We start from the raw sequence: 21822 nt of genomic DNA on the forward strand, positions 1-21822 counted from the left end.
CTTTGTTTTCTTTTACGTGATGTCTGCCGAACCATCGATTTTCAAAGCTCAATTGGTTGAAATTGTTAAGACATGCTTTGCATGCTCTAAAACATATATAGCGCCACAGAAATTACGCCATCATTTCAAAAAGCACAGAATCAATGTTCCCAAACGACCTGTTGGCGTTAGACGTCATGACACACCCGATTGTTCATTTGTAAAAGCTGATGGCAAACATTCAGATATTCAAAAGCACTTTGGCTGTCTGTCTTGTCCTGCTCATTTTAAACTTTTAAACGATTTAAAAGATCATTTTATCAATGACCATCCCGAATCTATGCCGCCAGCACCGCAACACCAAGAAAGCAATGACGTTCCACCACATTTCTTAAAAAAAACGAAGTATGTATGAGATTGTAGACGTTGATGACATTGACACAGAATTAATGGTCCATTCATGTCTATCAATTATACCTCCTTGCGATGATGACCGGTTCATGATTGGTAACTTTGACGCGAACGATGCATTTTATAACTTTCGACAGTCCTTACTGGCTCATAAATGGAAACTCTCTCTGGAAAACCATGTCCAATATGCCCTGGGTCCACCTCAATTCTACTCTTGACTAGAAATCAATATCCTGAAGATTTTCTGCCATTTTTCGATGAACACAACCTAAAGGCTACCATTGACCGTGTTGATGCTATCTATGATATCAGGAAACCACGAATGCCTACCAACGTAGTCATGGAAATCATCAAGATCATCGAAGACCTTTTATCTACCGCGACAACAAGAGAAAAGGTTGCTATAAAATCATTCGGATTGGATCTTACTGTTGTGATGTAAGAGAGAAGATAAAAACAAAGAAGTCGATTAGAACTTGTATAGGTTTATTATCCCAAATATATATATATGGTTCTCTTTTCTAGCTCTTCATTCTCTAGGTAATTATACATGAAGAGATGTCGGAGTGAGTAGTAGTAGAGTTCATGCAAATGACTGAGTCTCTATTATCATAGACTACTTTAAATTAATTAAATAATGTAAATTATGGATTTCGGTTATAAGTCTTGATCTATTAAAAGATACATTGTCTTATTCAGTACAAGAGGCTCTTTTATGTCTATTTCTGATGTAAATTGATTATGATATATTATAGTATGTAATTGAAGACTTATTTAATGTCAGATCATCATATGCATATAGATTCTATATGTTCGCAACACTTACCACAAACGAATATAAGTTTGCCAAAGCAATAGCAGAGCTGGTTAAGGAACTACCTCGTGTATCCCTTGCAGAAGAGCCAAATGAAATGGAACTTTGCTCTCGGTATGTCGATCCATTCTTGTGCGGTATATTTGATGAACCCGATGAAGACGTTTTTTTTTTGCGATGGACGAACGAAACCACATTGGAAGCGAAAAAGCAACAAAGCTTGTTGAGTTGGCGACCCGACATTTGCATCAACAGATTACAAGGCGTCAAATGGAAAGCGAACATTGGTTTTGGGGAGGCAAAACCAGCACATAACGCCATTTTGAACACGGGCATCCGTTTGGAGGATGGAACCTTCGTTAAAGACTTCCCTAGTTTACCTGCCGACGCAAAGATTGTGCGCCTCAAATTGGATAGATTTCCTCTAAAGGCCCCTCAACGATTGAGGAAGGATATGGAAAATTGCTTGTCCGAATATGGTCGAGTATTGGATCTTGGGATTAATAGGAGCCATGGCTGTTTTACTGGTCAAGGCTATGCGACATTGAATCTTACCCAAGCCAACGCCAATGACCCTCCTTTTGAATCACTTCAACGAGTCATTCCTTGGATGTATGGTGATGGAGAGATTCACCAGGTATTACTTCAATGGGAAAATATGCCAGACTTCTGTAGACTATGTCAAGCTTCTGATCATTGCCGTGTAGACTGTCCTGACTTGAAAAACTACATGAAGCGTTTTAATTGTAATGAGAAAGGTCATATGATGACACAATGTCCTCGTAATAATATAATTGAGACGATCGCGGCTCCTAACAAGAAGGCCAAAACCATTGTTTCTAAGGACTGTAAGACGCCAGTAAATACTGCAAAACCTAAGGAAGTCACTCCTATCACTGATGAGGAAAAAGAGGAAGAAGAGGATAACATGGGTATTGAGACCTCTGAACCCGAGAAGCCAAAGGCTGCTCAAGAGACACCTTCTTCTCCCCGTATTACAGCATCAGAGACTCTAAGCAAATGCGAGCGTTTCCGTGGACAAAAGGCAGGGGATGAGATTAGTCAGGGCCGTCCTACTGTGACAAATGTTGACAGAAACGCAATGAATTGGAACTTTGAGCAGATCCAATTCTTGAAATAACAACATTTGATTTTGACCAGCGAACAGATACGAATGATCGAGAATGAGCAACCAGTATCATACAGCTGGGAGCAGCTAGAACAACTAGCTAATGCAGGTTTTCAATTCACAGAAGCACAATTAGCCGTTATGAATTCAGTTCCGACTATGGAACTAGGACAAGGTGGTCTTAGCGACCAACTCTAAACAACTACAATATCCATTAAATATGTCTAACACATGTAAAATAAGAATTGCGACACTCAACTGTCGCAGCCTACGAAAAACCTCCAATCCCTCTCAACAAAAACTTTTTATACGATATCTTCGCTCCTTAGACATTGACATTATCGCTTTCCAAGAAACACATGCCGATAATGCTCAAATCATGAATCAATTAAATATGCAGTTTCAGATGAACTCTGCTTTATGGACTCAACATTGTGGAATTGTCTCACTCAATCCTCAATATATGCTCAAGTCAATATGCACGGATGTGGCGGGAAGATACATTCTAGCGGCTGTACACCTAGTAGAGGAAAATACGAATGATTCTTCTACCTGATAGTCTCAATTCAATCAAGTTCATATCGGCAAAGGCATACCGTTTGAACTATCTTCCTCTTCAACCTTTACCTTCGATTCTGCAAAGGCAATTTTCTCAGTTTTGACCTGAATTCTGGGCCATGTTGTTGCTTTCTGTAACAAGAAACGTGGCGTATCGATTTATGTTACATAAATTGCTTACTCGAGTCCGCCTGAATTGCTTCATCTCAGCTACCTTTCGGTCTTCTATATGCTTGGTTTGTACCCTCCACGCTGAAGATGACAGCCATTTGTTGTTTATGTGTCCACCCAAGGCTTTCTTTTGGCGTGAGCCAATTTTTGAATTCCTGTGGCCAACATTTACAATCGACGATATAATTATGGCAGTACAATCCTTGGACTTTCGTCCTATCAAGTACTGTCAAAATAGAAATTTTACTTGATATTCTAGGCATGTTCATTAACTTGGAGAAAAGATGGGAGCTGCAACAAAAAGAAGATGAAAAAGAAGATGAAGAGAGCGATGAACAGAAAGATGTGCAGTATTTTTTATACAAGATGTCCCGTCAAGCAAAGAAATCAAAAAAGAAAGAAGATGCTGCTTTAGTACGAGTTGCTCAAGCAATGCCGAGCAATTTTGAAAACTGGAAGGCTGAATGTGGAACAGAAGCAGGTTTCTTATGCACCATTCCCCTTTTTTTTAGGAACCACCCCTACCAGACATGTTTAAACCGACATTCGCAGAGTACTGGATAGAGAGGGAGTGGTGGTTAGAGAAGGGGCGGTCCTAAAAAAAATGCATAAATGTACATCAAATATTGTTTTTGTTAATAAACAACCTAAGCTTTTATTCTATAGGGCTTGTAATGCTTATCTATTATGCTTTAAGGAACTTTTTCAAGGATGGAAAGCATACAATTTTTATTTGATTTCGAAAATCATGAAAAGACATCCAACTATTTTTCTGTATGACTGTAGCATTACCATAAGGGAAATAATTCAAGTCATTATGGCTTTGAATGAATCAGATACCTCCTCTTTTTTTTTTTTTTTTTTTTTTTTTTTTTAGTTATCATAGCTTTATCTTTTTATCTTGTCAGTGTCTCGAAACACTACAGATGTTCATGTTAATGCATGATCGTACGCTTCTTTTTTTTTTCTTATTTTGTCTTCATTATGCCTTCTTGGGCGCCACTATTAAGCTTCAATTCTGAATCAGCTCATAGACTATTATAGTTGTGCGTAGTAAGATACATACTTATTGTTTAATTCAAGATCCGGATGTCACTCAAATAGACTAGTCTTTTCTCTCGCTTCAATATGTATGCCTCAGTTTTACATTGAAATGTCTTGATTTTGACTCATTGTAATATGCTTCTGTTCATATTCAATGGTGCCTTTATTAAGCAGAAGTAATATAGAGAAACATCTCAGTTGATTTTATAAGAGAAACGTTCCATTATGCGATTGACAATCTATTTTGTATTCTTTTGAGCAAACAGTGGCAGAAAACTTCAGTCACAAAAGTTAACGTCATCTTTTTTGTGGGTAAAATTAAGTGGGTGCAAAACTCTGCAAGTAATCAACAACGGCAAATTCAAAGGCAGCAGAGTAGGGTTTAAAATAAAAAAGAAAGCAAAAACAAAACCCCCTTCTCATTAAAAAAAAACACATCACTCTCCCCACTCTATTCAACTCCATTACAATGGCTACATCTGCACTTGGATTACAGTTTGCTAAGAGAGCTATGAGTAAGCAGCATACGATATGAGATAATATTAATGACACCCTCTATTATAGCCTTGTCTGCTCCCAAGACCTTGGCAACTACTTCACAACGCTTTATGTCAACCGAAGTTGTCAGAAACATTGATCAAATCAAGGATATTACAGTGACTCCCAACAACAAAGCAGGTTAGAAGACATATTTGCTGCGAAATAGACATGCAAAAAAAAATTTTCTTTGGATTATTGACTGTGCTTGATAGAATTCGTTTTGTCTACAGTTGATCGTGTTGTTAACTGGGCTCGTGAAGGTTCTATTTGGCCCATGACTTTTGGTTTGGCCTGTTGTGCTGTTGTAAGTAAGCGCAGCATAGAAAAGAAAAGAAGAAATATTAAGATTGTATTAGGAAATGATGCATTGTTCTACCCCTCGTTATGATCAAGATCGTATTGGTATCGTTTTTCGTGCCACTCCCCGTCAATCTGATATCATGATTGTCGCTGGTACTTTGACCAATAAGATGGCACCTGCCTTGAGAAAGGTTTATGATCAAGTAAGTCCAGTCATTTGTCCTAGATGGTTTCTAATGATAACCAAAGATGCCTGAACCTCGTTGGGTTATCTCTATGGGTAGTTGTGCTAATGGTGGTGGTTATTATCACTACTCTTACTCAGTTGTCCGTGGTTGTGATCGTATTGTTCCTGTTGATATTTACGTTCCTGGTTGTCCTCCCACTTCTGAGGCTTTGCTTTACGGTATTTTCCAACTACAAAAGAAGATGAGAAGAGTAAGTTTCAAATAAACAAACCAATGCCTAACCTATCCCCTTAGACCAAGATCACACAACTTTGGTACAGAAAGTAAAACTATATTAAATAAAGCAAAAATAACTCCACCTATCAAAAAATAAAAATAGTCTGGCAATAACTTTATTTAGTTTACACACTCCAAAGTCAGATTGTTATACATAAACAGAGGTAGCCTAGTTCGATCTCTTTTTTTTTTCTTTCTTTCTCTCCTGTTTTTTTTTCTTTTCTTTTTTATCCCAATGTCTTCAAGAGAAACTGATATTTCAGAAGTTACTACAACTACAGCTGAAAGAGAAACCGAACGTACTACAACGGATGCTCCCGAAAGAACTACTACAGAAGAACGTACAACTCGAGCCGAAGCAACAACAACAGAAAGAGAAGCCATTACTACCACAGAAAGAGAGGCTATGACTACTACTGAACAAGCTACTAGAACAACAGAAGAAGTAACAACGACAATTGAACGTACTAGGACAGTAGAACCAGCAACAACCGAACGGACCACCACTGAGGTGTCTAGGACAACTACCGAAGCCGAAGCCACAACGACCGAGGCCATCACAACAACAACTGAAATCACAACAACCGAAGCCACAAGCACTACAACTCAACAAGAGACAACTACTGCTGCTGTCAGTACATCAGGTGAAGGTTCTACAGCCATCGATGGTACCACAACCACCATTGGTGCAACCTCAACCACGGAGCAGCCAACAACTACATCGGGAGAACCAACAACCACATCGATATTGGGCGAGACAACAACGAGTTCCTTATCTACTGCTTCGGAAATAGAAACTACCTCCCTGAATTCAGAAACCACAGGCACACCAATCCCAACCACGGTGGCCGAAACATCTTCCACAACTGAGCCAGTAATTACAACTGAGTCAGTCACTACAGATCAAGCTATTGTTACTACAGCTACAGCGTAAGTTATACCTTTCTTTTTTTTTTTTTTTTATTTTTATCTTAGCGCCTCATCCTAACTATTTTTATCTTGTCCTTTTATATCCAACAATATGATCTCCGTTTTTTTCTCTATTTATATACTTTTTTCTTATTTTATTCATTTTTCTTTTTCTTCTTCTTGATAGAGTCCAGCCCACTTCAACCGAGAACATGTCCACTACGGCAGCGACTGCTACAAACATTGCCGAAACGACAACTACTGTTGGTAGAACGACAGAAGAACCAGTTACTACTACTGCTGCTGCTGAAGCTACCACTACAACTGCTGCTGAAGCCACCACTACAACCGCTGCTGCTGAAACCACAACCACGGCTGCTCAAGACACAGCGACAGTACAGCCTACTACAACAGAAGCGCCAACAACTACCGCAGAAGCTACAACGACTGTCGCACCTACAACGACTGTCGCACCTACCACAACAGAAGCACCTACCACTACAGCAGAAGCCACTAGCACCACAACTGCTCAAGTGCCTACTACCTCTGCTGAAGCTACATCGAGTGTAGCTCCAACAACAGCAACAGCAACAGCAACAACAACAAAGGCTGTTACTACTACTGAAGCACCTATAACAAGTGACACTCTTGCTCCTACTACTACTACTGCTGCTGTTGCTGTGACAACAACAGAAAATGTAAGTACTTCTTCCATTGTACCTATCACAACAACGACAAGTTCTGTTGAACCAGAAACGAGTCTTGTACCCACTACCACTACTACCAATGATATCACTACTACATCCGATATTACTTCTGATCCTGTTACTACCACTTCCCTTACTACATCCTCTGATTCCATTATTATTACTACTACTACTACTACTACTCCTTTTGAAACCATTGTCTCATCTTCTACTACTACTCCCGAACAGACTACAACACCAACTCAGCCCACTACCACTGCAGAACAAGCCAGCATTACACAAACTCTTACACAAGACCCTACTTCATTTTCCTCTTTAAGGTATCATTCTACTAGCATCACTATTTCAACAGACATCACTACAACCACCGCTATTGTTTCAAATGGTGTAACCATCACTGTCACAACTGTCATTCCTACGACGTAAGTTGTTTATGCAATGTCTCTATTGTGCCTAACCTTCTTTTAGTACGGTCATTCCTACATTGGCTCTTGATAAAGATGGTGGAGTGAATCAGACTTCTTCTTCTGGTTCGAATACAGGCAGCATCATTGGCGGTGTTGTTGGAGGAGCTGCTGGTCTGGCTTTGATTGTGGCTGGTATCGTGTTACTCAGACGACGCAATCGCAAAAGCGCATTTGCTAGAGATCAACACAACAGTCAAATGTATGATGATGAATTTTATGCAGATCCTTACCGACAAAACGAATGGGGTTCAGCAGCAGAACAACAGCAGCGCATGAATCCTGCCAATACAACCGCAAACATTCTTGATGATGATGACGAAGACTTTTATCGTTCAAGATCAAGTAAAAGAAGATCTTGGTGGTCTTCTGTCTCTTCTGTTTTTAGAAGATAATTTCATTTTGTGTATCATAGTGTGTAATAAAATTATTAGTCTTTTCATTGGCTCTGCTTTATTTCTTTTTTGTTTTTTTCGTATGATATCAGAGAAAGAAAAGTTTATGTGTAAGATATGTCTTGAAAAAGACTCAGTTGATAAGTTGATATCACCATGTCATTGTAAAGGCACCATGTAAATAAGATAAGAATGTATTCTATTTCTTCTTACTTTCTTTTACAAGTAAATATGTTCATCCTCATTGCATGGCAGGATGGCGAAAAGCACTTTTAGAAACAGGAAGAATAGGCGACTTGTATCATTGTCAGCTCTGTAAACATCGCTTTTGGGTTAAGCAACGTACTGTATGTGCCACTTTATTTCATTATAAAGGTAAGATAACTACCTTGGCCATATGACGTGTTATCCTGATGTTTTAGTATTTCGTATCGTCCTGACTGCAATGATTCTGGGTCTTCTATTGCTTCCAGCAGGTAGAATAAGCACCGACCACAACCAAGCTCATGCATAGACATAGGAAACATCATGAAAATACTTATTCATTTCTCTGTTCTCTTGAGCAATCACCCCGGAGGACTCACACAGGCATGGACATCCAACTCATTCTTTGATATCTTGTTTAAAAGTGGTCAAACAGCCATCATGGCAACATTCTCACAGAGTTCAACATCGGATGCCTCATCCCATGTCTTGTTCTCTCCTTTCCCGGTCTGTTCTGCCAATGGACTGTCTGATTCACATTCATTGCTTTCCAACTGGCTGCTTTATTACTTTTTATTTCCCTTTTCCGATGATCGTTTTTGGGAGTTGATCTTGTGTCGGTTGGAACACTTTCATCTTGGTTTCTTTTTGTTAGGAAGCATCTGCAATATCGTTTTTACTTGTAAATTATTGAATGACATGTTTGACATTGTCTTGCTACCACAAGACGAAGATGAAGACGAAGAAGACGCTTCCTTTAATGTCTTTTTTGCAAGACTATGTAAAATCACAAAGGGTTTCTTGATAACCCATTGTTGTTCCTTGATTGTCTTTTTTTGGATTTATTTCAACATCTTTGCATTCCATATCGATTCAAACTCTGAACACATGTTTGTAGCCAAATTACCACTATGGATATTACGTTGGGTAACATTAGGCCTTACCGTTGCAGAATTTGCAAAGAATGTTTATCATGGATTAAGCAAAATCATGTATGGTGTTGATCAAGAAGACATCTTGTCCTTACCAGAACAATCTTAGTCCTTACAATAATAAAAAAATAAGGTTGTTCTTTTTTATTTATTTAAACATTTAAGCTTCAACAGGCTCAGCGGCAGCAGGAGCAGGTCTGAAGTCTTGAGCAGAGGGCTCAAGGATAGGAGTTTCATCCTTGGGTTCAAGAATGGTAACAATATCAGGAAGAGTTTGCTTGGGACCGTTACGACCAGTGGGGTCGCTGTCCAACATGATCTTGACCTTGATACCCAAGACACCTTGACGCAAGTCAACGTGACGGACAGCAGTGGTAATGAATTCACGAGCGGGGTTACCAGAGTGGATCATGAAACCATCAGCGAACTTCATGGCCTTGGCACGGGCAGCACGGACCTTACCAGAGACAACAACTTCACAACCCTTAGCACCGGATTCCATCACGAAACGGACGACACCGTAACAGGCACTAGAGGATGTCAGTTTATATACATACATGAAAGGACATGGTTACTTACCGACGAACAGCCAAACCGTTAAGGAGCTTGAACTTGACGGACTCACATTGAGCAATGGCACAGAGACCACGGTTTTGGACACGTTCAGCGTAGAGTTCGACAGCGTTTTCGGGGAACTTGAAACGCTTTTGAACAAGGGTGGTCAATTCACGGATACGACGACCCTTTTCACCAAGAACCTTTTGGGTTTGAGTGGCACGAATGATGATTCTAATCAAGTTAGAAAAAGACAATGTTGAGTCTATGACTTACTCAGTACGGGCAGGGGTGACACGAACTTCGACACCAGCGTAACCATCTTCAGCAAGTTCACGAGTGAAGAACTCGTTCAATTCGGCGTAGAAGACACCATCGGCGACCTAGAGAGTTGAATAATGAAGGTGGTCAGTACATACATATAAAAAGAGAAGCCGAGTTGTTGAGTAGCAGTATTATAAGCGGGTGATGTTATTTCCAATGTCAATCAGTACTGTTTCCTTCAACAACTCACGGCAATTCAATAAGGTGATCAAAAACTTACAAACTATTAGAATGAATCAGTCAATCTGTTCAAATGGCATTCATCCATCAGGTTTAATGGATGCCTCTTCTTCTTACCTTTCTCTTCTTGGAGATCTGAGCTGCAACAGCGGCCATATTGTATATCGATTAAAAAGGAGGGAAATCAAGCTTTGCTAGTTCACTACTTAGTTTTGGGGCTTTCAAACTCATGTTGGTACAGCGACAAGTACGGATTGATCGGACATTATTCCATCTCCGAATCCGGGCCATCCATTTTCAATGTGTATAAAAAGAGAATTTTATTTAAACATCAATAACTCGACTCAACTTTTGAACTCTGTTCAACAAGACATCGCCTTGCTTGATAACAGCTTGGTATTGAGCATTCTTTGCGTCAGGTCTGTTTGTTTCAATGATACCATTCACTTTGTCAATGACACAATTAAGACGACTAGCTGCAATGAATTTATAAAGATCCCTAATTAGGTGTGTGTGTGAGTGTAAGTGTGAAATATATGTATGTATGTATATATGCATAACTTACTGATCAATGTATGCTTCACTCACACCAAAGGCTTGTGCCATACTTGTCACTGTCAATGATCTATAACTCTCTAATAATTGAGCATAAGCCAAGATACGCATTTCACGCACATAATAACGCATGTGAGGGAAAAGATAACGCGATGTACGCAAATGAGATTGTTCAACAGCAGCTAATGCACGGAAGAATTGATCGTATTTACAGTTGTATAAACTAGCCATAAAGTCTTCAAGATGAGGAATATCAGAAATCACTTCCAAAATCTCTGGGGCATCAAGGACTCGCTTCTTAATATCAACACGCTTCATGCTGATCAAACTGGTCAAGACAGCATATTTAACGAAATCTTGATAGGACATGATTTCAGTGCTTGTGAATGTACTCAAGGTATCCAAAAACAAGAGAGCAGCACCCTTGAAGTCGCGAATGGACATGAGATAGACACCTTCATATACCTTGAGACGGTTACGACGATCCCAATCACCACCTTGTTCAATCAATTCTCGAAGCTTTTCAATGTTGGAACGAACAAGTGCATTATCGCTGAAAAACAAACCAATACGGACAAATGTAAAGACAACATCAATACGTGTGCCTAATGTGATAGATCGCTTAAGTAAAGCTTCATAGGCTGATAAAGCATTTTCCTAACAATCTTGGTAAGCGTATTGTAAAATAAGAATAATAATAATAATTCAACTTGGTTTACTTTGTCACCGATCTTGGCATAGTAATCAGCTTTGGCCAAAAAGGCTTCGTTGACTTCTGTTTCACCTTGGTTTTGCTCAGCATCAACTGCTTTATCGTCCATTTTTTTCAATTCTTCCGTGTTCTTTGCCACCATACTATCATACAAAGCTTGGTCAAAAGGTGCTTGGAGTTCCTCTACCATAACCTTGTAGAAGGGCGCCATATCTATTCTGTATAAGATACTGTGATTTGATAGTCATGTCACCTACTGTTTTCTTTGATGGCTTCAAAAAGCGTGTTCTTTGCATCCTCTTTTAATTCAGCTGGACCTTGATTAATGATGAAACGGTGATGCTAATCCAACAATAAGTCTCTATCGATTTGACTAACTTATATACTTACGGCAAGAGCAAGATTAGGAATCTTGGGTACTTGGTTTTCGTCAATAACAGTAGACATGTTTAATAAGGAATAAAAAAAAAATCTAAGTGAACACGCGTACAGCATTGAATTCATCCAATGGACTATCATTTCAATCTCCGTCGTCCGCATCCTTTTTTGTGCGTATATACGTCATCACTTCTATTCTTTAAGTTGATAATGAACTGCATGAGCATAAAAAGTCTATTTTTGATTCTTTATTTCATCAGTGAACAACCTTACTACTCATGGTTCTTCTGCTTGTCTTTCTATAGATTTTGAGTAAAAGTTGCAATGATATCAACCACAACCTTAGAGGATTGGATATCATTAAGATTTAACATAATAACAAACATTAAGCGTATCATTGAATAGTATAGATACAGATAAAGTCTAAACTTGATTTCCAGTAGCATCACAAGTCCTGAACAGATATACAATAAATGATGGGTTATTGAAAATTACAATTATTTCGTATTGTTCGCAAGTCCATTATACTTAATACCAATATTAAGCAACAGCACCCATTATTCCTTTTTTCTTTTTAGGCCAAACGTTTTGGAGAATAACATCAAATAAAAATATATTTCAAAGTGTTCTAATGCTTTACTTTCTGGTTTTCTTTTCTTGTTCGAGGAAGAATACACTTTTACAACACGTCGATATGTATATTGGGCCACTGTTCTCTGTTTATCTTTACTAGTTGTTGACATAAGTAGTCTTTTTTTGTTGTTCTCAAGGATTTGTCTGCGCTGTTTTCTAAAGTGAAAGTAACATAAAAAGTGGCCATGTCTCTAGTTTCAATCCATCGACATTTTGAAGTGAGTTGCACAGCATGTTCTACGATGTCCATAGGAATCCTAAACGCTTGCGTATTAAAAGAGATAGTCTTTTTCTAAAATCTTCTTTTTTGTTATTCACCATTTCAATAGTGAATCAATCTACAATCCAGATTTGACATTTGTAACACACAGTCAGCTATTTTAGTCAATTGAGCTAATGAGTCACTACTTGAAAATATCCTGGTGTCCATGGTATGTATTTACACAGAGACAAAAAAAAAAGGGTGATGATATATTTCCTTGTTAATTGTATGACGCTTTGAATACAAGTCACTTACTTGGTACAGTATTCAAAGCGTCATACAATTAGCAAGGAAATATATCGTCACCCTTTTTTTTTTTTGTCTCTGCAACAATGTCAAGAATGCATCCATTCATAACACATCTCATCAGATTGACTGTTTCTTGTACCATATTCAATTCATTCTAGAGCATTATCATGCGAGTCGACTCTCTTAAAGTAGTAAGACTAACAGTCACAATACACCATTTTAATTGGATGAACTCAGTGAGTGCTTCTACCCTATCACCCTCTATTCCGGTGAACGCGTAATCTAACTAGGACTTCTTTGCTTGACTCTACTGGCGTGCTCCTTTTTTTTTTTTTTCTTATATTCAATATGGTCTCTGCAACTTCAACTACAACTAAATCTGCTCCTTCTAATCGACTCACACAAGCTGATGAATTGAAACAAGCCAAAAGTTTTGAAAAAGCCATTACTTTCTATCAAACTATCTTGGCTGAAAAATCAACTTCAGAAGAGACCTTAAGAGAACAAGAATATGCTCTTACTCAACTGGGTCAACTCTATCGCGATCTTCAGTATGTTTCTATTCTCTCTATCTATTGACACTCATCTCTCTCTTTAGTCTTCCTCAAGAACTTGCACAGTTGATTCGTTCTTCTCGTCCTTTCATGTTGACTATTGCTAAAGCAAAGACAGCCAAACTAAGTAAGGAAAACAAGATATCAGTCATTGTGATAGAGACTCACTCATGTCTTAGCTCGTACGTTGATTGATTACTTTAGCGATATTCCCAACTGTCTTCCTCTTCAGATTGAAATATGCAAAGAAAATATTGACTGGTGTATTCAAGAAAAGCGTTTGTTTTTGAAGCAAGCATTAGAGACGCGTCTTGTTGCACTCTACTTGGACAACAAGATGTATCATGAATCCCTGAATTTGATTTCAGTCCTTTTGAAGGAATTAAAGCGTTTGGATGATAAGATGGTATTGGTTGAAGTACAGTTACTTGAGAGTCGTGTCTGTCATGCACTCAGAAACTTACCCAAGGCCCGTGCTGCTTTGACTTCTGCTCGTACTTCTGCTAATGCCATCTATTGTCCTCCCTTATTACAAGCTTCTTTGGATATGCAATCAGGTGTACTCCATGCTGAAGAGAAAGACTACAAGACAGCTTACTCTTATTTCTTTGAAACATTTGAAGGTTATTCTAGTCAAGAAGATCCCAAGGCTATTTTGGCACTCAAGTACATGTTGTTGTGTAAAATCATGTTGAATTTGGTAAGACCCTAGTATTGAAATTATAGGTGTATTGATATCATGATAGACTGAAGATGTTCATTCGATCATTGGTGGTAAAGTGGCATTAAAGTACGCAGGTGTGGAAATTGAAGCCATGAAGGCAGTTGCCAATGCCCACAAGAACAGAAACCTTCAAGAATTCGAGACAGCACTTGCTACTTTTACAAATCAACTCAACAATGACCCTATCATTCGTACCCAATTAGCAGCATTGTATGATACACTTTTGGAACAAAACTTGGTTCGTATCATTGAACCCTTTTCCCGTGTTGAAGTCAGTCATATTGCAGACATGGTCAAGTTACCCACACAACAAGTAGAAGCCAAATTATCACAAATGATTTTGGATAAAAAGTTCCATGGTATTCTTGACCAAGGTGCTGGTTGTTTGATTGTGTTTGATGAGCCTGAACAAGACAAGACATATGAAATGGCCATTGAGACTTTGAAGCAAGTTGATAAAGTTGTCTCTAGTTTGTATCAAAAGGCTGCTGAGCTTTCTTAATAAACATTCTATAAATGGAAATAGAAACACATCTTATATAATTCTTACACTTTGTCAGGTACATAAAAAAAAAAAAAAATGCGGAGCTGATAGTCAGTGACGACATGCTTTTGGTATTTTTTTTTTTGCAATGAGTGTCACGCTGCTTTAGTGTAACACACTAAAAGAGGGAAATAAGAAACAAAGCAATGTATTTCGTATGTATGACCTCGGGACAATGCATTAAAAATTAAGCTTTTAATGCGGGATTTGAATCTGCTGATTTTATTGTGGATATGTAAAAAAAAAAAAAAAAGTGCTTTTCTTTACCACGAACACGGAATTGAGATCAGTTGTCCAGAATGACACGCGAGGTGACGTCGTCTCAAACTTGGCCAATCGAAGACAATACTGGAAAAGTCATGATCAACGATCTTTATCTGCTTTTTATTTTATGTTTTCTTTGACGTAGACAATGTCTATAAGAAAAAGGAATAGTGTTCTTTTTTCTGTTTTGGTGATTTATGGTTCCTATTGTTTATTACTGACATGTAAAAATAAAAAAAAAATGAACTCAATTCGGAAAAAGGAAATGTTTTGACAATGATTGGACATGTACTATAAATTAAAAGAACGTCCCTAAACAACCATCTTGAGCTGAAGACACTCAATAGTTCCTATTCATCATGTTTCTAAGAAACCGAGCCTTTTTTTTTTTTTTTTTAACTCTGATAATTTTTATTTTTTTTTTTTTCAGCGCTAAACTCTCCTTCGCATGTTTTAAATTTCTTTTCTCTTTCTCTTTTTCTTCTTCTTTTTCTTTTTTCTTTTTTTTTTTTTAAAAAAAACATATATCTATCTTTCTTTAATATATAAAACGCGAAAGATAAAAAAAAGAAAGAATTATTGATTTTTTCTTATTGTTTTATTACTTTACTTTATACGCTTATATATACATATATATATATGGCTGCGCTGTCATTTTGCTACGCACCACCTGTATCGGGCCAATATGCCCAACATATCAACAAAGATGAAACAACAACCATAAGCAACTTACGTTCTACTTGTCAGAAAATTATGGCAGCAAGGAACTGTCAAATTTCATTCATGTCCACCAAAACAAAACAGACAAATAGCACAGAATTCAATCTTTCATTGACCGGCTCGGCTCAGGCAATCATGGAAGCTCGTGGTGACTTACTCTTAAATTGTCCTTTGGAGGTACAAATTGACCTTGTTTTAACATACTTATATGACTTTAGATTATGCTTACACTTCAGATCCCACCCAACGCCAACTTGTCACTCTTGAATGACCATTGTCGTGATCTCGAAAAAGAGTTTGACACCAAGATCACCATAGTACCCGAAAAAGCCAGTTGTTCTTCCCTTATTTCAGACAACACATTTACTGTGGAAATAATAGGGAGTCCTATTCAAGTAGAACAATGTCGTGTGCGCGTACTTGTGGCGATTGATGAAATTATGGTAAGAGAAAAACAATAGACGAATTGAATCACCGATGGTTTTTTTTTCCTTATTGTTCTAGTATGCCTTTAAAACCGAAATAGTACGATTGCCTTTGAAATTACAGTACCTCATTTGTGGAAGAAAGCGAGCTGGATTATTACCTATTATTGAAGAAACTTCAACCAACATTTATTTCCCTTCTCCATTTACACATCATACCGAGACGAAGAATACCAACAACGAAGAAGAAAAAGATTTCCCAATTTATATTACGGGTGAACAAGTACATGTTTTACGTGTCAAAGACATGTTGAACAAACTGGCTGTTCAAAAGGTAACAAAAAAATTAAGTTTACACACACACAAAAAAAAAAACTTAAACCTTGTTTGACAGGCAAAATCAATGTATCACAAAGACACTGCACTTTATGCAAGGAAAATAGATTGGCTTTTATTACATCGCCGAGATGAATTACGTAAAATTATGCACGATAATGGTAAGAGAGATATATAAGGTCTAAGCGACATCACTCATACGTATATTAAAGGTGCCTATATTGAATTTCCTACTTTGGGTTCTGGTGATAACCGTGTCACTGTCTATGCAGAAAACAGAGTAAATGCAGAACGCACTTTGCGTGCACTTAATTTCCAAGCGTGTAATATCTATGAAGCCTGTTTCTTTTTCAACAATGACGATGGTGCTATCTATGATCCTACTGGCTCACATGCATTTTTTGAGTCTACTACAAACCTGTCGAGTCTGGTGTCTCAACTTTCTCAAGTGTCTGGCTCAGAAGTCTTTTACAAGACAGATCCTGGCTGTATCGAAGTATTGGGTGCAGAACGAGCCATTCGAAATGTCTATCAACGTCTTCAAGAGATGCAGTTTTTGCAAGTGTTTCATCAATATACTGTCTTTCGAGTCGAGTCATCTAACGAGCAACGCGATTTTATCTCGGGCAAAAAGAACGGTAAAATCAACAAAATTATGAAGACCTCAGGTGCCAAAATCCGGTTTGTTTCGTTTATTAACGACTATAATTTTATTATTGAGGTCGAAAGTACGAGTTTCACAAAAGCGTTGGACGGTTTGACATTACTTCAGGAAGAACTACCTGCTGAGATTTCATTTTATGTGCCCGAATCTTACCATAAACGCATTATTGGTGTTGGCGGAAAAAACATTCAGAGGATCATGAAAAAGTATGGTGTCTATGTCAAGTTTTCAAACACAGAAGAGTTTGCTTCCTTGGGTGGTTATTACAACAACGAAGACAATGTGGTAGCACGTACACCTATGAAGAACCAAATCAATCTGGATAATTTACGCCATGCTGTGATGGAATTGATTCACCCTAAAGACCGTGATTATATGGTAGAGTCAATTCAGATTCCTTTTCATTTGCACCGCCTATTGATTCATGACTATCAAGATACGTTTATTACTGAAGAATTGATCAAGAAGACAAACACGCATGTCTTGTGGCCTGATGCAGAACTAGCCAGTAACACAGTTGAATTGCTCGGTCCTGAGGCACACATGTCTATGGCTTTTAAGATGATGGAAAGTATTGTGCCAGAAGCTTATGATTTGTATGTTCCTACCAGTACCGCTTTTCACGAAGCAGTTCAGTCAGACTTGTTTCAAAAGAAAGTGGTGAGTGTGCTTGATCAAGACTATCAGGTCTCTGTTGAAACCAGTGCCCCTACATCTGACCGAGGTGGATTTATTCGACTGAACATGACCAGAGACAAAATCAGCCTTGTGTTACAAGATGCTTTACGTGTTGTCATTGATTATTTGAACAGTCAAAAAGTGCCCTTGTTTGAAAGCACCACAGCAGAAAAACTGTTCCATGCAGTCGAAAAGAAGCAACAGTTGATAGTAAAAAAAGGTAATTTGAGTGCTAGCAGTAGTTCCAGTCTTTTGGACTCTACCTTGCTAAAGCATCCACCTGCTGCTTCGTCCATGTTGAACTCTGTCAGCATGATGCGGTCTTCCACGGACACAGTCTATATTGCACCTTTCAGTCAAAAACAAGCCAATACATCTCCTCCCTCGCTTACACCTGCACAACCCGCTCAGTTTTTTAATTTCACGAACGATACTCCTCTTGATAACAGTGGCTGGATGTCTTCTTTGGCCCCTTCTGTGCAACCACAACCGATACCTTCTACTTCTCTTCAATCGAACGGCAGTGGTAATAGTGCTGGTGGTGATAACAACAATAACACAAACAGTCATTTGCGAGCCATTTTTGATGCTCCTATGGAACTTACTGAACAAGAACGTGCTGTTTTGTCCAATTATCGTTATCAACGCATGAATATGCCTCCTCCTCCTCCCTCCAATTTCGGATTTCCCCAGGCTGTACCTTCTGCACCTACGTCAGATATCTGGTCTGCACCTACAGCACAAATTTCAGGGAACCGTCGATCTGCTTCAACTGCATTTTCGCCTAATACGATGACAAGCCCACCTAGTAGTCATCATCGAGCAACAACAACAACAACAACAACAACAACAACAACAACAGGAACAACAGGAACAACTTATGCACAAAGTGTCACGAATGAAAATCCAAACCTAAGAGTAAGTGCCATGTCCCTTGCATTGTGTTATTGATCATTTTTTTGTAGCGATACAATGAAGCAAGTACTGGTGGTGGTAATAAAAATGTGTTTTATCCTTCGATGCATATGGCATCCAACGAATTTAACCCTTATAACGATTCACCTACACTGAAATCAAGCCAATCGATGCCTGAACCCATGCTTGAAGCTCATTTTAGTTCGAATCGACCTAATTTTCAAACATCGCCTTCGTTTCATGGAAGCCAAGCACAAGCCTTTGGTCAACTTCATTTAGGTAATTATCGACCTACAAGCAGTGGTAACTTTGTGCCTCAAAACACACCACCTCAACATGAACAACAACAGTTTTTCACCAACACCAATGAATTAAATGGTAAGTATTGAATGTATATAAGCAAAGGTGCTCATGTGTCTCTAGTTGTCCAAAAGGTATTTGAAAATCTGTCTACTCAAAGCAGTGGTTCGTCAGGTTACGACCCTCGCCGTCAAAACAATCATGATCAAGAAAAAGGTTCAAGACCTCCTCCAGGTATTGACATTTAAACATGTATAGTCATATGCTGAAAAGAGTCTACATTTTATCCCCCTTTTTATTATCCCTTTTTTTTTTTTTTTATCTCCTAGAATTAATATCTATAGTCTTTATATAGAAATCATTAATCCACGTATATATACATATATTCTCTTTCTCTTTTTACATAGACTTATTCCTATATATATATAAAACACACACACACACACTCATATATATAATATAATATAATAAATATCATTATTATTTTAAAGTTATCTTAAGAAGCTACACCAAATGAATCCACCAACATGGCATTGATTGTATTGACCCACTCTTGAGCATGTTTCTTATCTTCAAACGTATATGTTTTCTCAGGCTAAATTTCAAAAATAAGGTAAACAGACAGCAAAAGAGGGCACAAACAACTTACTGTATGCAGGCAAAACATTGATTTTCCTTTAAGCTCGGGTAATAACTGTGATGTCCAAGGAATTTCACATCGTAAATTACCGTCTAGTTTGTTTTTATCACTGCCTTCGTCCAAATACAATAGTCGTGGTCTATTTGTTAAGATCAAGTTTCTCTTTTTTGAAATCAATCCTCTTTTTCGAGTCAATCGTCCTGATTTGATGACAGATTCGTTTGGATACAAGTGAGGCACCCTTAAAAAGAAAATGTTATTTATTTATAAAAAAAAAAACTTGATGATTTACCATGGTGGGTGTGCTTGTCCACCTAATCTTTCAGGTATACTGGCTGTAGAAGATGCTGTGCTGCTTAATTGGCTTGATCTCTTTTCTTGAGTTTGTAGCTGAATGTGCTTTGTTTTGATAGGTGTTGTGTAAGTAGATGTATTAGGCTTATCAGATCCAAACCACATATCGTCTTCTTCTTCTTCATCATCGCTGTTATCAAGGTCAAATTTGGGTGGTATCACTGGGTGTAATTTAGCTTCTGTCTCGAGTCTTTCTTTTAGGTTGGGAGGTGTGGATTGAAAGAGTGTGTTCCATTCGATGCCTTCAAAAAATGGATGATCTTTAATCGCATGGATTCCTGTGGCACCTAATCTTGTCTCTGGTTCAGACACAAGCAATCGTTGAACAATATCTTTGCCAGTTTCTGGAAAATCATCAGGCATTGTATACTCTAAATTTTTGATCTTTTGAAATATTAAGTAATCTGTGGCTGCCTTAAAAGGTGATTTTCCAGACAACATTTGGTAGATCACACATCCTAATGCCCAATAATCCGCCCTATACGTATGATTAGCTAGGGTTGGTCATACCATCTACCTTACTCTTTAGACACAGGATCACTACGAAGTAATTCAGGAGACACGTATTCTGCTGTGCCTACAAAAGAACGCGCAGCAGAAGGTTCTTCTTCATTCTCTTCTTTTTCTAGAATTTTGGCAGATCCAAAATCAGTGATTTTAATATGTAAATGATCGTCCAGTAAAATACTAAAAGTAGTGCATTAGTCAAGTTCTCGTTTATACAAATCTACTTTACTTTTCTGGTTTAATATCTCTTTTGTTTGTGATAAATAGTGTTTAGTTGTTCTTCTTTTTTTTTTCTTATTTCTTTTACCTATGAATCACTCCTTTTTGATGTATATGTTCAATAGCAAGTAATATCTCGGCTGCATAAAATCTGGTTGTCTCTAAATCAAAGGGTGCCAACTAATAACAACCTGTAAAGAGAGTTGTAAATACGAAGCATACTTACTCTTCTAATATAGGTATAAAGCTCCCCATTTTTTGCTAAATCTAATACAAAATCTAGCGTCGGGTTAGTCTACACTGCTCTTGACTTCAAAAACTTACAGAGGCTTCGGTTATCCTTGTAAGTCCAATAGAGTTTAACGATGCCCGGATGATTCATTCGGCTGAGGGCATCGCGCTCGATCATGACATATTTGACTTTGTTGTTTTTGACAATATGAGCCTTATCAAGGCGTTTGACAGCATAATGCTTTCCTGTACGTTTATCTCTGCCAATCAAGACCTACATTGACTTGTTGAGCGAGATTCCTGTTTGATCAGCACTTACAGTTGAATACGATCCTTCACCTAAGATATCCCCATAATCAAAGTCAGTGACAATACGACGATGATGATGAAGAGGATGAGAAGGATCATCAACATCTGTATTCAGTGTAGGTTCTCTTGCATGTATTGATTGGGTTGGTGAGGCCATATACAAAAAATAAAAATAAAATAAAAAGTGTCGTGTTACAATCAATAAATTGTACTCGCGTACCCTATATATTTAGGCCAGACTACATTGAACTCCTTTAATCCAAAAAGAAAAAGCCAATGAGCAAGTTACACAGACTCAAGTTAGATGTCCTTGCTTGATATACATATGTCAGTCTCGATTGACTCAATAAGTTAGGCTAATCATCGTATGTCTATGTTCTCTATGGATGTCTATATTGACTACTCTACACTCTCTTATATACACACAATGACTGCAATGCATTCTCTTATATACACAGAATGACTACAATGTATTCTCTTATATACACACAATGACTGCAATGCATTCTCTCTCTCTCTCTCTCTCTCTCTCTCTTTTTTTTTTTTTTTTTTTTTTTGTTTACTTAACA

At 38.0% G+C, this 21822-nt stretch overlaps 9 protein-coding genes across 9 annotated transcripts; 6 read left to right on the top strand and 3 right to left on the bottom strand.

The window, feature by feature from the left end:
* Window positions 1-19: 19 nt before the first annotated feature.
* On the top strand, window positions 20-863 carry B0P05DRAFT_584717 (uncharacterized protein; the record flags this gene model as incomplete). Its single annotated transcript, XM_051582382.1, has 3 exons — window positions 20-384; window positions 613-787; window positions 834-863. The coding sequence occupies 3 exons, from the start codon at window positions 20-22 to the stop codon at window positions 861-863; spliced, it is 570 nt and encodes a 189-aa protein (XP_051437617.1).
* A 3622-nt stretch (window positions 864-4485) lies between these two features.
* B0P05DRAFT_531077 (NADH-ubiquinone oxidoreductase) lies at window positions 4486-5614 on the top strand. The gene is made up of 6 exons (XM_051576923.1): window positions 4486-4621; window positions 4671-4784; window positions 4859-4950; window positions 5003-5149; window positions 5196-5384; window positions 5429-5614. The coding sequence occupies exons 1-6, from the start codon at window positions 4576-4578 to the stop codon at window positions 5459-5461; spliced, it is 621 nt and encodes a 206-aa protein (XP_051437618.1). The 5' UTR covers window positions 4486-4575; the 3' UTR covers window positions 5462-5614.
* B0P05DRAFT_531081 (uncharacterized protein) lies at window positions 5573-7946 on the top strand. The gene is made up of 3 exons (XM_051576924.1): window positions 5573-6340; window positions 6507-7448; window positions 7495-7946. Exons 1-3 carry the CDS (start codon window positions 5646-5648, stop codon window positions 7883-7885), a joined length of 2028 nt encoding a protein of 675 aa, XP_051437619.1. The 5' UTR covers window positions 5573-5645; the 3' UTR covers window positions 7886-7946.
* Window positions 7947-8133: 187 nt separating this feature from the next.
* B0P05DRAFT_584721 (uncharacterized protein) lies at window positions 8134-9130 on the top strand (the record flags this gene model as incomplete). The annotated part of the gene is made up of 3 exons (XM_051582383.1): window positions 8134-8260; window positions 8308-8361; window positions 8406-9130. The coding sequence occupies 3 exons, from the start codon at window positions 8134-8136 to the stop codon at window positions 9128-9130; spliced, it is 906 nt and encodes a 301-aa protein (XP_051437620.1).
* A 51-nt stretch (window positions 9131-9181) lies between these two features.
* B0P05DRAFT_569455 (40S ribosomal protein S3) lies at window positions 9182-10236 on the bottom strand (the record flags this gene model as incomplete). Its single annotated transcript, XM_051581253.1, has 5 exons — window positions 9182-9551; window positions 9601-9810; window positions 9853-9959; window positions 10121-10123; window positions 10198-10236. The coding sequence occupies 5 exons, from the start codon at window positions 10234-10236 to the stop codon at window positions 9182-9184; spliced, it is 729 nt and encodes a 242-aa protein (XP_051437621.1).
* A 138-nt stretch (window positions 10237-10374) lies between these two features.
* Window positions 10375-11921, bottom strand: B0P05DRAFT_531109 (26S proteasome subunit RPN7-domain-containing protein). The gene is made up of 4 exons (XM_051576925.1): window positions 11738-11921; window positions 11355-11689; window positions 10646-11292; window positions 10375-10579 (listed from the first exon to the last, which is right to left on the bottom strand). Exons 2-4 carry the CDS (start codon window positions 11556-11558, stop codon window positions 10405-10407), a joined length of 1026 nt encoding a protein of 341 aa, XP_051437622.1. The 5' UTR covers window positions 11559-11689; window positions 11738-11921; the 3' UTR covers window positions 10375-10404.
* A 1243-nt stretch (window positions 11922-13164) lies between these two features.
* Window positions 13165-14728, top strand: B0P05DRAFT_531116 (PCI domain-containing protein). Its single transcript, XM_051576926.1, has 4 exons — window positions 13165-13420; window positions 13468-13550; window positions 13603-14123; window positions 14170-14728. The coding sequence occupies exons 1-4, from the start codon at window positions 13218-13220 to the stop codon at window positions 14647-14649; spliced, it is 1287 nt and encodes a 428-aa protein (XP_051437623.1). The 5' UTR covers window positions 13165-13217; the 3' UTR covers window positions 14650-14728.
* Window positions 14729-15460: 732 nt separating this feature from the next.
* On the top strand, window positions 15461-19460 carry B0P05DRAFT_531120 (uncharacterized protein). Its single transcript, XM_051576927.1, has 7 exons — window positions 15461-15852; window positions 15894-16118; window positions 16180-16434; window positions 16495-16597; window positions 16649-18696; window positions 18744-19071; window positions 19117-19460. Exons 1-7 carry the CDS (start codon window positions 15595-15597, stop codon window positions 19239-19241), a joined length of 3342 nt encoding a protein of 1113 aa, XP_051437624.1. The 5' UTR covers window positions 15461-15594; the 3' UTR covers window positions 19242-19460.
* Window positions 19461-21479, bottom strand: B0P05DRAFT_531129 (kinase-like domain-containing protein). The gene is made up of 9 exons (XM_051576928.1): window positions 21264-21479; window positions 21038-21218; window positions 20940-20992; window positions 20802-20893; window positions 20724-20741; window positions 20510-20674; window positions 19926-20465; window positions 19643-19874; window positions 19461-19588 (listed from the first exon to the last, which is right to left on the bottom strand). The coding sequence occupies exons 1-9, from the start codon at window positions 21408-21410 to the stop codon at window positions 19490-19492; spliced, it is 1527 nt and encodes a 508-aa protein (XP_051437625.1). The 5' UTR covers window positions 21411-21479; the 3' UTR covers window positions 19461-19489.
* Window positions 21480-21822: the final 343 nt, after the last annotated feature.

The sequence above is a fragment of the Gilbertella persicaria genome (genome assembly GCF_025201335.1).
Source record: "Gilbertella persicaria strain CBS 190.32 chromosome Unknown B0P05scaffold_8, whole genome shotgun sequence".
NCBI classification, from domain to species: domain Eukaryota; kingdom Fungi; phylum Mucoromycota; class Mucoromycetes; order Mucorales; family Choanephoraceae; genus Gilbertella; species Gilbertella persicaria.